We start from the raw sequence: 15,170 nt of genomic DNA on the forward strand, positions 1-15,170 counted from the left end.
CCGCCGAGCGGTCGCCTTCCGGAGGCGGCGGCCGGCCCGCACGGACCCCCAGGGGCGCAGTGGCGTCCGCGAGGCGCTCGGCCCGATTCGCCGCGGCGGGGCCTCAGGTGCGGAGGACGCAGGACGCGGAGGAGGGGCAGCCCAGAGAGAAGGCTGCGGCGAGCCCTGCTGAGCCCCTCCGTCGACACCACTTACTCCGCGCGACCCCGCGCCCCGCGCCGCGGGTAGGGAAGGGACGAACGTGAGCCGGGGGCGGGGCGGCGGGCCTCACGCACTGCGCCTGCGGGAGGGGGCGGGGCGGCGGGCCGCGAGCTCTGCGCCTGCGGGAGGGGCGGGGCGAGCGCGGGCCGTGGGCGGGGCGGCGGGCCGCAAGTTCTGCGCCTGCGCAGGGCTCAGCCGTGCGCGCGCTCCCGTCGGTTGGCTGCCTGCTCAGCGGCCGTCGCCTCCGCCGCCGCCGCCGCCGCCCCGCCCCCGCCCCCGCGCCCGCCCGCGCCTCCGTCGCCACCCCCGCACCCCCCCGTGCCCGCGCCCCCGCCTCGCCGCCTTCGGACCTCGGCCCGGCCTCCCGGTCCGGCCCCGCAGCATGCAGCCGCAGCACCTGCGGCGGCGGTCACGGCGGCGGCTCTGAGGTGAGGTGGGGCCGGCGCGGGCGGCCTCCGGGCGGGGGTCCTGGCGTCGCGGCCCACGCGGTCCCGGCGCGGTGAGGGGCGCGGCGCCTTTGTTGCGGCGCGCCCGGCGCCGCCCGCGCTGCAGCGGCCTTTTCGTGTGCAGATGGTGGACGCGGGCGGCTGCCCGGCCGGGGAGGGCTGGCGGAGGATGGAGGCCGCGCCCGACGGCGCCCTGGACGTGGTGCCGCTGGACCGCTACGACCCCGCGCGCGCCAAGATCGCCGCCAACCTGCAGTGGATCTGCGCCAAGGCCTACGGCATAGGTGGGCCCGCGGGGCCCGGGGGCGGGGGCGGGGGCGGCCCGTAGGTGCGGGAGGAGGGCTTGCGCGGCTGCCGTGGAGTCGCGCTGCACGGAGGGCGCGAGGCAGGGGGAGCCCCCGTGTCCACGCTCGCGTGATTCTCGGCGAACGGCGGCTGTGGAATCGCCCCACGAGAAACTGCTGTGACTGGGTCGCGCTCGTTCCGAATCCTTACCTTCGGTTCGTGCCTGTTCTGGAGAAGGAGGCTTCCTTGTTACCGAGTCTCGTTGGTCCGGCCTCTTGCGCTTCCTGCACGAGGACGCCCATCTCCACTCTGGGAGTCTCCATACCAAGAGGTTCTCGTAATTGCTGGGCTCTTGATTAATTTCAGGTGCTTTGTTTTCGGTACCAAATTAAGAATTAGCGCTGTGTATTCTTCTTTCTTTTGATCTGAAGCATTGAAAAACTGTTGCCGTTGCCGTGGTGAAGGCGTTCGCGTTTCCAGAGCGAGGCGGAAGAGGAGCCGTACAGGGAGGCGCTGGGATGAGCGGGTCGCGAGCCCGCTGAGCAGGCCCTTCCCTGGGTGGGGGGCGGCCGTGGAAGTTGGTTGTGCCGTGTGCAAGGAGAGTGTTTTATTTCACAGCTGGCGGTTTTGGAATTCTTGTTCGTAGCTCCGTTGAACTTGATTCAGCTTCTGGACAGTATGATGGGGAAACACTGCCGCATACATGGATTTATGTGATTGCTGGGAAAATACAGATTCGGTGAAAAGTGTACGATATTAGAGGGATGTGTAAGGAGTCACTGAGCGGCCACTGGACAGTGTAAGCAGCTGCCGCGTCCTCCACTTCTGCCGTCTTCCCCGACACCCACCTGCGTCTTGCACTGGCCTGGGTTTGGGGCTAACGTCACCAAATGGTGTCATTTAGAGATACAGGGCCATCTTCTGGGACCGTTTCACATCGTGTTCTCAGATTCTTCCCACTCTTCTCCTCCCCTTTTCACTGCTGTGTAGTATTTCACTGGAGGTACTGGGTTCCCGTTGTCTTAAGCACTGTGGATTCTTGGGCAAGGGTTCAGGCCTGTGTGTCTGTAAGATCTTATGTGTGGAAATAGCTCAGGTTGTACTAATGAGTGCTGCACAGACACGGATACTCCTAAAAAGCCCTCTTACTTGCTTTTCAGTTTCTTCAGCAAAGTCAGTGCATTTTTGTCCAGTTGCTTTTAGCTTTGGCAATCAGCTTGGCATTTGTCAGCTATTCAGAAATGAATATGCATCTCTCTCAGCCTTAATATTGGGTTAGTCTAGTTTATTTCCAGTACCAGATCGCTCTGTTAATACTTGTTGACTCATCAGATAATTAATTCTGAAGCTGGTGTTAAAATAGGCTTTAAAGTTTTGAAATTATTAAAGGCAGGTATTTATAGAACAGAGCAGGAGCGGGTGCTGAGGAAGACTAGATTCTGTCTGAGGGATCTAAGAGTGGATTGCACGTGGCCTGTTGGTCACGACCCCTTGGCTGCCCTTTATCCATCAAACCCTGATTTTAGGAGGTCTGCTTTCCATTCAGTTTTGCTAAACGAGAAGACTTTTCTCGTCTGTACCTTCGTTCAGGAAGGGGAGCAGATAACAGTGTTTTTCCTAATTTAGAGTCTCCCAAGTCACAAATTTGGGAGATCCCAATTCAGATGACCAAGATGACTCGACTCAGTTCAGATGAAGGTATTTCATCTGTGTCGCTGGAGTGAAGGTCACAGCCATGGTGGGAGATTAGCCCTACCCAGTGTGGAGTCTGGTCTTCCAGGAGACTGGGTGGGGAGGGGATTTTGATAGGATGGTGTAGATTTCTTTCCCCCACCACTCTCTTCCTAATCCAGAGGCCTATTCTTTGTTTGCTCTGGACATCTTCCTGTGTCTGAGGCTGTGTTTTCAGTCAGTTAGGCATGGCCACTTTTACTGCATATGGCACATCAGTTTTGGGAGTAAGATGGTGAAAATGGCCTGTTTCACTTGTACAGTTGTTCACCAGGTAGCTGAATGAAACTCAGCAACCTTCCCCTTTGTACAGGACCTGGAAGCATGCAGACTGCAGGGCTGAAGGGCTCAGAGGCTGCCTTTCACGTTTTTTCATTTATCTTTCTGCCATTTGTGGTAAATGGGGAGGCTTGGGAGAGCTCATCCTTGACCAGGCCTCCTGGTGGCATATTGTTAATGCTCCCCAACTTCCCTCATCTCTGGTGCCGAAGCCAAGAACCAGGGGCTGTCTTGTACTTTAATTTTGGATTCTGTCCCATCTCTTTTGGTAAATCCTGTTTCATTGACAGTGTTTTAATTGATTTTTATAAATAATACACTGAATATGTTGAAAATTATCCATTTACAAGTGTCTGTAAGGAGCTGAACCTGATTGGCTGGAATATTTTGTGATGTCCTTTAGGATGAAAGTTGTAATAAATTGGCTAGAAAATTTAAAGGTGTGACTTGAAGTGCCATTTATTTTGCAGAATAGAGCAGTGGACTGGGGCTACTGCATTCCCGGCTTTTGGTTTTAGTCTAAGACCTGAGGAAACTTAAAAGGTGTCTAGGCCTTGGTTTCTGGGGAAATGGCAGAGTAAGAGCTTTTGTTATCTCTCAAGGGCAGTGTTGAAAAAAATAAAAAGCCTAGGGAAGGTACTAGAAGGCACTTGGTTATTTGCAAGTGTGTTGCTATGTAGTACAGTGGTGATTTCACCCTCTGAGGAGCCTTGGAAACCAAATTGAGACTCACTGCAACTCAGACTCACCATGGAGCTGAGCTGCCTAACTTGGCGGGACCGTAGGGGTCACCAAAGTCAAACTTCTCTTTTTACCAACAGCAAACTGGGATTGAGCAAGGCCACCGGGCTGTCCAGAACCCACTGCTAGTGAGGGATAGACATTCTCCTCCTCTCTCAGAGTAATTCAGTTACTGATTTGGAAACATTGTTGTGGAATGGGAAATCTGTGCACCGATGTTTTGGACTGTACAGCCATTGATGGGGTAACTGTAATTGAGCTTCTGCCAGCAGTCTTATTATATGTGTATATAAACCACAGAATAGTTTGAACTCTGTTTGCTTAATTGACGTTAGGAGCAAAATCCCTTGGTTGTCAACTCCAGGGGATCACCATGTTGCTTTGTTCTACTGACATTTGGTTAAAATGATCTAGAGCTTGGAACCCCTCTGCCCCAGAACTAGAAATGAAACCCGGCTGTGCTCTTGTCCCTGGGCTAGGGGGAGAGCAGCTGCTGCGTGAGTCCTTAGTGGGGAGCTCCTCATTCATAGGCATACTGTCAAGGGCTTTACCTGGTGATACTTTCAGATTACTGGTTTATGAGTTTAGATTGCATGTTTTAATAGTTTTTTGTTCTTAGTGAGGGATTTGGGTGCCTCTGGGATGGCAGATTACAGGGCACCCTAGGTACTTGTGCTGGGGGGGACCAGATACTGTGGGGGTGCCGGTGGTCTTCCCTGTGCTTGGATGACTGAAAACCACCTGATGTCTCTGAGGTCAGGGGTTATGCTTTTGTCCTGTCTACTGCCATGTCTGTAAGACAGACAGCACTCAGCCACTGTCAAATGGATAAAAGAGTTGGAAAAGTCCTTCTTTGAAACAGGTGGAATGGAAAGAGGTGTTTTCTAATTCCATCTTGGTGGCCTTACATGGATGAATTTATATTTCTAAAGATATCCAGTGCATGTGCTCTCTTTCCTGTCCTCATTCTGTAAGTTACATATTAATCAAAGAACATAAATCCATCCTTGACTTCCAACTGTCCTAATCCTTTAAATTTGAGCAATACTCTAAAGGGTCACCTACTGTTGTACTTCAGGATGTTAACTTTGTACATGTTCTTTCAAAAAGCCCTCAACATTTTCTTCTTTGTATTACATTTATCCTAATAGTTTGTGAGCTTCTCTTGTGATTGATATTTTTGTGTGGCCATATCCCATTATATAAACCAGTGCTCTTTCTTAGTTGAACTATTGAAAAACTCAGATTGCTATCATTTTTCATCTGAGGTGAAGGTGACCAGGATGGAGCCAATATACCATTCATTCAGTTGGTAATAATCGCGTAACACAGCATATCATGTGCATTATGTTTTGTACTACAGGAAATACGGGGGGTAGTTACATGCCCTGTCCCCAGTAACTTGAAATCCACATGAGCCATTGACGTAAAGGAGGAAAATGAAGTAGTGCAGGTACTGAGAAGTGTCAGCAGGACGTCAGCACCGGAGCTGCCGTGAGGTAGAACATGAGTCACCAGATAGGCACATCGGGACCAGAGGGCTTGGCCTGCAGGCGCGGGGCTGGCCACTGGGGGCGTGTTTGGGGAGGCTTTGGTGGGGAGGTAGGCTTTGAAGGGTGGGTAAGGTTGGAGTAGTCTCCCCAAGTGTGGAGGGGAGGGCATCTGGCCAAGTTCCCTGCAGAGGAAGAATTGTTCGTGGGCACTGAGTCGATTAACCTTGTTGTGACAGAGGTTTTGTGGACTGAAATAGTAGGTGATTAGTTCGGAAAATAGTCTGGGCCAGATTGTTTATGGTGTTACAAGCTGGTTAGGGATTTCTTTCATGATGTGTGCCTGGGAAGGCTTTTGTGTAGGGGCTGATGTGACGAGGGGGATAGCCTGGCAGGATTCTTCTAGCAGGTCGGAATGGGTAGAGGCTGTGGTCAGGTGACATATCTTGTCTTAGTCCATTTGGGCTGCTATAACCAGATACCATACACTGGGGACTTAAAAACAAAAATCTGTCTCTCGCAGATCTGGAGGCTGAAGTTCGAGACCCTGACACCGGCAGATTCGTTTCCTGGTTTGTAGGTAGCTGTCTTCTCACTGTGTCCTCCTCATAGGGCTGGAGTCTCTTCTGTAAGGGTCCTGATCCATTCAGGAAGGCTCTACCCTCATGACCTAATCACCTCTCAAAGGCCCCACCTCCTAACACCATCATATTGTGAGTTAGGGCTTCAAACATACAGACAGACACATTGAGTCTGTTGCCTAGCTTAAGTACAAGGCCTTGCCTAGTTTTCTACAGTGTCTGCCCTTATTCCAGGAAGGGTAGATTGAACCAACGGATGTTAGGAAAGCAGTCTCTGATACTGGGTTGATTGTTGCTAGGGTGGGAGGTGGGCAGGGGTGTGGAGGTTGGCTGGGACTGCCACCTGGAGCCTGCATGCAGCACTCCTATGGGAATATTTATAGTCTTTATCCCATAGAGCTTTTCTGCTTTCATGGCTTTGTCATCACCCACAGAAAGAGCATCTTTGAGCTTCTGTTTCTATTTCTGACTTTTTTTCATGCCCTCTCACCTAGCCCTCTTTCTAACTGTTCATGTGAACTGGCTTATTTAAAAACCCCTCAGTCCCTGTCCTCCAGGCACTTCAGACTTGGTCAGAATTAAACATACACCAATTCAGCTGAGCATCCTGTGGTGCGCTGTGGGTCCTCACCATGCCTGTCGGCTCCCGTCGTGCTGGGCACGTGCACTAGGAGCCTGTGGTGCAAGGCCAGGGAGCTGGTGTCTGAGAGAGGAGCTGGTGCTGTGGCAGAACAGGGAAGGAGGGAGAGAAGCTCCCTCAGGGTATTTAGAATGTTCCATTTGGGAAAGTGGAGCTGAGTTTATGGCTTAGGTGGGTGAGAACCAGGTGGAGGTAAATCAGGACAAAGAGTAGAGGGGAATACAGTGTTCTTCCTGCTCCTGGGGAGGCTGGTGTTCTTGGGATGAAATTTGAGTTTGTAGCAGAATTGGAAGGTGAATGTAGATTGGAAAAAAATGCCTAGGGCCTAGGGCCTAGGGCCAGGTCTTGGAATACCTTAAATGGCTGAGTGATAAATAGGGTTTTGTTGTGTATGAACCGGGGAGCTATTGGAGGTTTGGTGGGAGAAGAGATGTATTAAGCCTGGGCTTTTCAGAGAGGTCTCTGTTGGGATGACTAATGCCTGTTGTTGGGGATATAGTGAAGAATTTTATTCTGGACCCTTGAGAAACCAACTTTATTGAGGTATACTTTACCTACAGTAAAATGCACACATTTTAAGAGTATTTGATGAGTTTAAACAAATGTACGCACCACTGTGGACAGGACAACAATCAAGGTAGAACATTTTTATCCCCAAAGTTCCCTTGAGCCCCCTCCAGTCTGCTCGTGCACTGTAGTTAAGATTAGTCATTGTAGAGCTTCATGTACCTCTTCTAGTCCATTAGTTACTCTGTCTGGCTTCCTTCACTCAGTAATATTTTTGAGATTCATCCATGTATAGATATTTTTTGTGTGTAGTAGTGGTTAGCTATCTGTATTTTACATTCATTCCCTTGCTTATCCTCGGATTGCTTCCAGTTTTTGTTTACTGTGACTTAAGATGGTATGAACGTTCATGTCTTTGTATGGGTGTATGTTTTCATTTGTCTTATGTAAATACCTGGGCATGAAGTTACTAGATCATATAAGTGTGTTTAACTGCCCAGTTGTTTTCCATAGAGGCAGCATCATTTTGTATTTCCATTGGCAAAGTGTGAGAGCTCAGTTGCTCTGCATCCTTGCCAACATGTGGCATTGTCAGTCTTAATTTTAACGTTCAAGTGGATGGGTTGTGATACCTCACTGTGGTTTCGGTGTGCATTTCCCTGATGACTAATGATGATGAGCGTTTTTTTATATGCTTATTGGCCATTTGAATATCTTTTTTTCTATAAAGTGTTTTCAGATCTTTGGCCAGTTTAAAAAAAAATCAGACTTTTATTTTGGGATAATTGTACATTAACATGCAGTTCTAAGAAATGCTACAGGGAGGTCCTGGGCACCCTTTACCCAGTTTCTTCAGTGGTAACTTACTGCACTATCATAATAAAATGTCACAGCCAGGACACTGACGTTGACAACTTCTTTCTTTGCTGGAATTTCCTATTATTAATTTGTTTTAAGAGAATTTGTAAGTGCTTATGGAATCATTTTTACCATAGTTGCTTTAAAATCCTTGTCAGATAATTCCAGTATTGGATTCTTCCAGGAATTGTCTTTTCTCATTTAAAGTCTTAACTTTCTTGGTTGCGGTCTGACAGGTGATGTCTTACCGTTTCCTGGTCATTTTGCCTGTCATGTTAGGAGACTGGTGCTATTTAAGTATTTTGTGTGGCAGGCAGTCTCCCTGTTGAGTTCAGCACCCGGGTCCTGGCCTACTTCTGGGGACTGGGGTTCCAGTGACGGTCTGATGGTCAGGCCTCTGTGGGGGCGCTGCTGCCTGCCTGGTGTGTGTGGCTGCCGGGGCTCTGCAGTTCCTGCAGGTGCTGCTTTAGGAGGCAGAAGGAGCTTTCTGGGGCTGGACTGCCTGGTGCCTCTAGATTGGGTGGGATTCTCTGCCCACAGGGCAAAGAGCTTCCTGTCTTGGTGTTTGTTACAGCAGGTTCTGTGCCTCAGGGTGGGGATGGAGAGCATTTCTCAGGCCAGGCCCTTGTGGTGGGGTCCCACTGCTGGACTAGCCTTCTGCAAGGTGTTGGGGGAAAGGGAGGTGGGTCTCAGGTGATGGGGAGAGAGAATGCTTCTGGGCTGAGTGCTTTGTTGAGGTGGGTGTCCTAGGCTGCTTGTTAGTGGGACCTCCTGTCAGTTCCCCACAGATTCTGCCAGGCTGGCCTGGTGTGGTAATAGGTGGAACTTCTTTTTTGATCTGGGGCAGGACTGAGCCTTTTGGGTGTGCCTTCTGTGGCCAGTCTGAGGGTCAGGAAATACTAGGCCTGGCTCCCCTTCTGTTGCGTGGGAAGTCATAAGATGCCTTGTTACTGTGCTGCTCCCCCAGTCCCAGGGTCTCAAACCAGTTTGCCTTCCTCTTTCACAATTCTGAGTTCTTTGGTTGTGTCTTTTGAGTTATTTCCTAGGCTATAGTTGTGCTTAGTAACCACAAGTCCCCCTGGCTGCTTTAGAAGTGTCTGCCTTTGAATTTCTTCAGTATTACTGTTGTGATTTTTGGTGTGTACAGTTCCTTTTTTTTCCTTTTAAATCTTGCTGGGTTTCATGAATTTTATATATGTATTGCAAAATTCATGTCCATTATCTGTTGAAATACAGTTTCTGCCCAATATTTTATCTCTTCCTGGGCCTCCAGTCTTCTGTGACACAGTGGGTGTCATTTACCTTAACTACTGCATTTTTTCTCTTCTGTGTCTAATCTGTTCAACAATCTGTTACATAAAATTAAATTTAGTTACCATATTTTTCTGTTCTAGATTTTCTACTAGGTTCTTTTTCTAATTTACAAACTTCTTTTTTTTTTGTAATTTCCATTTTTCTGCCAAAATTCTTTTTTTTAAAAATTAAGATATCATTGATATATAATCTAATAAAGATTTCACAGAGCAACATTGTGGTTACTACATTCACCCATATTATCAAGTCCCTGCCACACTCCTCATGGCAGTCACTGTCCATCAGTGTAGTAAGATGTTATAGAGTCATTACTTGTCTTCTCTGTGCTATATACTGCCTTCCCCGTGACCTCCCTACATTATGTGTGCTAATCGTAATGGCCCTTAACCCCCTTCTACCTCTCTTCCCACCCATCCTCCCCAGTCCCTTTCCCTTTGGTACCTGCTAGTCCATTCTTGGGTTCTGTGAGTCTGCTGCTGTTTTGTTCCTTCAGTTTTGCTTAGTTGTTATACTCCACAAATGAGTGAAACCATTTGGTACTTGTCTTTCTCCACCTGGGTTATTTTACTGAGCATAATACCCTCTAGCTCCATCCATGTTGTTGCTAATGGTGGGATTCGTTTTCTTCTTATGGCTGAATAATATTCCATTGTGTATATGTACCACATCTTCTTTATCCATTCATCTGCTGATGGACACTTAGGTTGTGTCCATATCTTGGCTATTGTAAGTAGTGCTGTAATAAATAGAGGGATGCATATGTTGTTTTGAATCTGAGATCTTGTTTCCTTTGGGTAAATTCCTAAGAGTGGAATGCCTGGGTCAAATGCTATTTCTATTTGTAGTTTTTTGAGGAACCTCCATATTGCTTTCCACAATGGTTGAACAAATTTACATTCCCATCAACAGTGTAGGAGGGTTCCCCTTTCTCTGCATCCTCGCCAGCGTTTGTTGTTCCTTGTCTTTTGGATGTTGGCCATCCTAACTGGTATGAGGTGATATCTCACTGTAGTTTTAATTTGCATTTCCCTGATAATTAGCAATGAGAAGCATCTTTTCATGTGCCTGTTGGCCATCTGAATTTCTTCTTTGGAGAATTGTCTCTTCATATCCTTTGCCCATTTTTCAATAGGGTAATTTGCTTTTTGGGTGTTGAGATGTGTGAGTTCTTTATATATTTTGGATGTTAACCCCTTGTCGGATATATCATTTATGAATATATTCTCTCATACTGGAGGATGCCTTTTTGTTCTACTGATGGTGTCCTTTGTTGTACAGAAGCTTTTTAGTTTGATATAATCCCATTTATTCATTTTTGCTTCTGTTTCCCTTTCCTGAGCAGATGTGTTCAGAAAACAGTTGCTCATGTTTATATTCAAGAGATTTTTGCCTATGTTTTTTCCTAAGAGTTTTATGGTTTCATGACTTACATTCAGGTCATTGATCCATTCTAAGTTTACTTTTGTGTATGGAGTTAGACAATAGTCCAGTTTCATTCTCTTATATGTAGCCTTTGGCAATACCAGTTGTTGAAGAGGCGGTCCTTTCCCCATTGTATATCCATGGCTCCTTTATTGTATATTAATTGACCATATATGCTTGGCTTTATATCAGGGCTCTCTATTCTGTTCCATTGATCTATAGGTCTGTTCTTGTGCCAGTACCAAATTGCCTTTATTACTGTGGCGTTGTAGTAGAGCTCGAAGTTGGGGAGCATAAGCCCCCAACTTTATTCTTCCTTCTTAGGATTGCTTTGGCTACTTGGGGTCTTTTGTGGTTCCATATGAATTTTAGAACTATTTGCTCTAGTTTGTTGAAGAATTTTGATAGGGATTGCATTGAATCTGTAGAGTGCTTTAGGCAGGATGACCATTTTGACAATATTAATTCTTCCTATCCATGAGCACGGGATGTTTCCACTTACTGGTGTCTTCTTTAATTTCTCTCATGAGTGTCTTGTAGTTTTCAGGGTATAGGTCTTTCACTTCCTTGGTTAGGTTTATTCCTAGGTATTTTATTCTGTGATACAATTGTGAATGAAGTTGTTTTCCTGATTTCTCTTGTTGCTAGTTCATCATTAGTATATAGGAATGCAACAGATTTCTGTGTATTAATTTTGTATCCTGCAACTTTGCTGAATTCAGCTATTAGTTCTAGTAGTTCTGGGGTGGATTCTTTTGGGTTTTTTATGTACAATATCACATCATCTGCAAACAGTGACAGTTTAACTTCTTCCTTACCAATCTGGATACCTTTTATTTATTTGTGTTGTCTGATTGCCGTGGCTAGGACAACTGTGTTGAATAAAAGTGGGGAGAGTTCCTTGTCTTATTCCTGATCTTAAAGAATGTCTTTTGACTGGTGCATTCAGTCCATTTATATTTAGGGTGATTAACAATAGATATATACTTACTGCCATTGCAGGCTTTAGATTCATAGTTACCAAAGGTTCAAGGGTAACTTCTTTACTATCTAACAGTCTAACTTAACTCACTTAGTATGCTATTACAAACACAATTTAAAGGTTCTTCCCCCCCCCCTTTTTCTTCCTCCTTCATTCTTTATATGTTAGGTATCATATTCTGTACTCTTTGTGTATCCCTTGACAGACTTTGTGGGTAGTTGATTTAATTTTGCATTTGTTTAGTAATTAGTCTACTTTTTTTACTGTGGCTTTATTTTTTCCAGTGACAACTATTTAGCTTGAGGAACTTGTCCATCTTTAGCAGTCCCACCAAAATACACTATAGAGATGGTTTGTGGGAGGTAAATTGTTTCAACTTTTGCTTATCTGGAAATTGTTTAATCCTGCCTTAAAATTTGAATAATAATCTTTCCAGGTAGCGTATTCTTGGTTTGAGGCCCTTCTGTTTCGTTTTATTAAATATATCATGCCACTCCCTTCTGGCCGTAAGGTTTCGTTTAGAAGTCTGATGATAGCCTAATGGGTTTTCCTTTGTATGTGATATTTTTTCTCCCTTTGGCTGCTTTTAATACTGTGTCCTCATCCTTGATCTTTGCCATTTTAATTAGTATATTTCTTGGTGTTGTCTTCCTTGGGTCCCTTGTGTTGGGAGATCTGTGCACCTCCATGGCCTGAGAGGCTCTCTCCTTCCCCAGATTGGGGAAGTTTTCAGCAATTACCTCCTCAAAGACACTTTCTATCCCCCTTTCACTCTTCTTCTTCTTCTGGTACCCCTATAATGCAAATATTTTTCCATTTTGATTGGTCACACAGTTCTCTAAATATTTCTTCATTCCTAGAGATCCTTTTTCTCTCTGTGCCTCAGCTTCTTTGTATTCCTGTTCTCTAATTTCTACTTCATTTACCATCTCCTCTACTTTATCTAATCTGCTTTTAAATCTCTCCAGTGTATGTTTCATTTCAGATACCATATTCTTCAACGTTTGTATCTCATTCTTGAATTCCTCCCTGAGTTCTTGAATATTTTTCTGTAGCTCTGTGAGCATGTTTATGATTTTTATTTTGATATCTCTTTCAGGAAGATTGGTGAGTTCAGTTTCACTTGGCCGTCTCTCTGGTGTTTGTGGGATTTTGGCTTGAACCAAGTTCCTTTGACATTTCATATTTGTAGATGGTGCCCTCTAGTGCCCAGAAGCTCTACTTTCTGGAGCTGTTCAGCCCCTGGAGTGATGGGATCACAGGTGCTGGTGCCTGCCAGGAGGAAAGAGGTCTTTCTGCTTCCTGGCTGGAGTACCTGCCTCTACTGCCAGGGCCAGTGGGTGGAGGGCACAGGGAGGAGGCTCTGTGCTATGCACTTGTAGCTGCCGTAGGTGGGGTTGCCCTCTAGCTGGCCTGGCACAATGGTGGGGGCAGCCAGTTTGCAAGCCAATGCCAGATGGGAGGAAAGAGCAGCAGGCTGCTATTGTGGTGTGGTGGGTGACCTCATAGCTATGTTGCCAGCCAGGGGGATGGGGCGCCTGAAGCTCCTGAAAGTTCCCAACCTGCTGGGCAGAGTGCACCCAGACAATTTTGTCCACCTGTCCTTTCTCCTGAGCAGCAAGCTCTGTGCAATCCTTGCCCCTTTAGCAGCCCTCTCACTGTTCAGAAGTCTCTCAGCCTGTCTGCCTTTCTTTTGTCACAGAGCGGCCAGTTGTGGGTCCCTGTTCTCCACAAGCGGCTGGAATCTCAGTCTCTCCAAGTATTCTGCCCATGTTAGCTTTCCAACCCCACTGATCTCCAGAGCACCATGCAATGTAGGTTTGTGCTCCCAGAGCAGATCTCCAGGGCTGGGTGTTCAGCAGTCCTAGGCCTCCACACCCTCCCTGCTCCTTTTCTCTTCCTCCTGCCTGTGAGCTGGGGTGGGGGAAGGGCTCGGGTCCCTCCGGATCAAGGCTTTGGTACTTGACCTTTTTCCTTGAGGTCTGTGCTCTGTTCCCCAGGTGTGTACAGTCTGCTGCAGCCTTCTTCCCTGTTGCTCTTTCAGGATTCGTTGTATTTGCTATATTATCATATTATATGTGGTTTTGGGAGGAGGTTTCTGTCTTACCTCTCACACCACCATCTTTAAGACAATTTACTTTCTTTTCTTTTTATGTCTGAATAATAATGCATTGTGTATATGTACCACATCTTCTTTATCCATTTATCTATTGATGGATGTTTTGGTTGCTTCCATATTTTGGCTGTTGTAAATAATGTGGCAGTAAACATAGGGGTAAGTAAACAAAAAGCATATGTATTTTTGAATCAGGGATTTTGTTTTCCTCGGGAAATTCCTAGAAGTTGAATTACTGGGTCAAATGGTATTTCTATTTTTAGTTTTTTGAGGAACCTCCATACTGCTTTCCATAGCAGTTGTACCAATTTACATTCCCACTAACAGTGTAGGAAGGTCCCCCTTTCTCTGTATCCTCAACAGCACTTGTTGTTTCTTGTCGTTTGGATAATGGCCATTCTAAGTGGTATGAGGTGATATCTTGTGGTTTTGATTTGTATTTCCCTGATAAGTAGCGATAAGGATTATCTTTTCATCTGCCTATTGGCCATCTGTATTTCTTCTTTGGAAAAATGTCTGTTCAGATCTTCTGCCCATTTTTAAATTGTTTTTTGTTGTTGTTGTTTGTTTTTTGGTGTTGAGGCATATGAGCTCTTTATATGTTTTGGATGTTAACCTGTTATCTGATGAGTCATTTACAAATATATTCTCCCACACTGCAGGATGCCTTTGTGTTCTGCTAATGGTGTCCTTTGCTGTACAGAAGCTTCCTAGTTTGATGTAGTCCCACTTATTCATTTTTTACTTTGTTTCCCTTGCCTGAGGAGATGTATCCAGGAAAAAATTGCTCATACTTATGTTTGAGATTTTTGCCTCTATGTTTTCTTCTAAGAGTTTTATGGTTTCATGCCTTACATTCAGGTCCGTTTTCCATTTTGAGTTTGCTTTTGTGTATGGAGTTAGACAATAATCCAGTTTCATTCTCTTGCATGTAGCTGTCCAGTTTTGCCAACACCAGCTGTTGAAGAGGCTGTCTTTTCTCCATTGTATATGCATGGCTGTTTCATTGTGTATTAATTAACCATATGTGCATGGAATTCATATTTGGGCTCTCTCTCCTGTTTGAATTGTTTTTCTTGTTCATTCTTCTGTTAAATCCATCATTGAGATTTTGCTTATATTGTATTCTTCAGTTCTGAAATTTTGGTTCTTTTTTTAATAGTTTTTATTTCTCTGCTGAGGATGTCTCTCTTTCCATTTATATCAAGAGTGCTTGCCTTTACCTCACGGAACCTGGCTAGAATATGGGGTTTTTGTTTTTTTTTTAATTGATTTTCTTCTACAAGGTGTTTTCTTTTTTTTTTTGTAGATAATTATTTTTTATTGAAGGGTAGTTGACAAACAGTATTACATTACATTAGTTTCAGGTGTACAACACAGTGATTAAACATTTATATACATGATAATTCTAGGTACCAGCTATCACCATACCAAGTTGTTAAAATATTTTGACTATATTCCTTATGCTATACATTACATCCCAGTTACTAATTTATTTTACAATTGGAAGTGCGTGTATATATATATATATATATATATTTTTTTTTTTTTTTTGTGAGGGCATCTCTCATATTTAT

The 15,170-nt window shown here is 45.6% G+C and overlaps 1 protein-coding gene across 5 annotated transcripts in view; it reads left to right on the plus strand.

Moving 5' to 3' along the window:
- The first annotated feature begins 305 nt into the window (after positions 1 to 305).
- CAMSAP1 (calmodulin regulated spectrin associated protein 1) overlaps positions 306 to 15,170 on the plus strand; it is a 79,863-nt gene continuing 64,998 nt past the window's right edge. Inside the window, exons 1-2 of one of the 5 annotated variants that reach the window (XM_057499248.1) lie at positions 311 to 629; positions 772 to 931. In XM_057499248.1, coding sequence (XP_057355231.1) covers positions 772 to 931 — 160 coding nt within the window. In that variant the 5' untranslated portion in view covers positions 311 to 629. Of the gene's footprint in view, positions 932 to 15,170 lie in introns of all 5 variants that reach the window. The other 4 variants (XM_036901550.2, XM_057499249.1, XM_036901552.2 and 1 more) reach the window with 4 other exon arrangements.

The sequence above is a fragment of the Manis pentadactyla genome, chromosome 3 (genome assembly GCF_030020395.1).
Source record: "Manis pentadactyla isolate mManPen7 chromosome 3, mManPen7.hap1, whole genome shotgun sequence".
In the NCBI taxonomy this organism is placed as follows: domain Eukaryota; kingdom Metazoa; phylum Chordata; class Mammalia; order Pholidota; family Manidae; genus Manis; species Manis pentadactyla.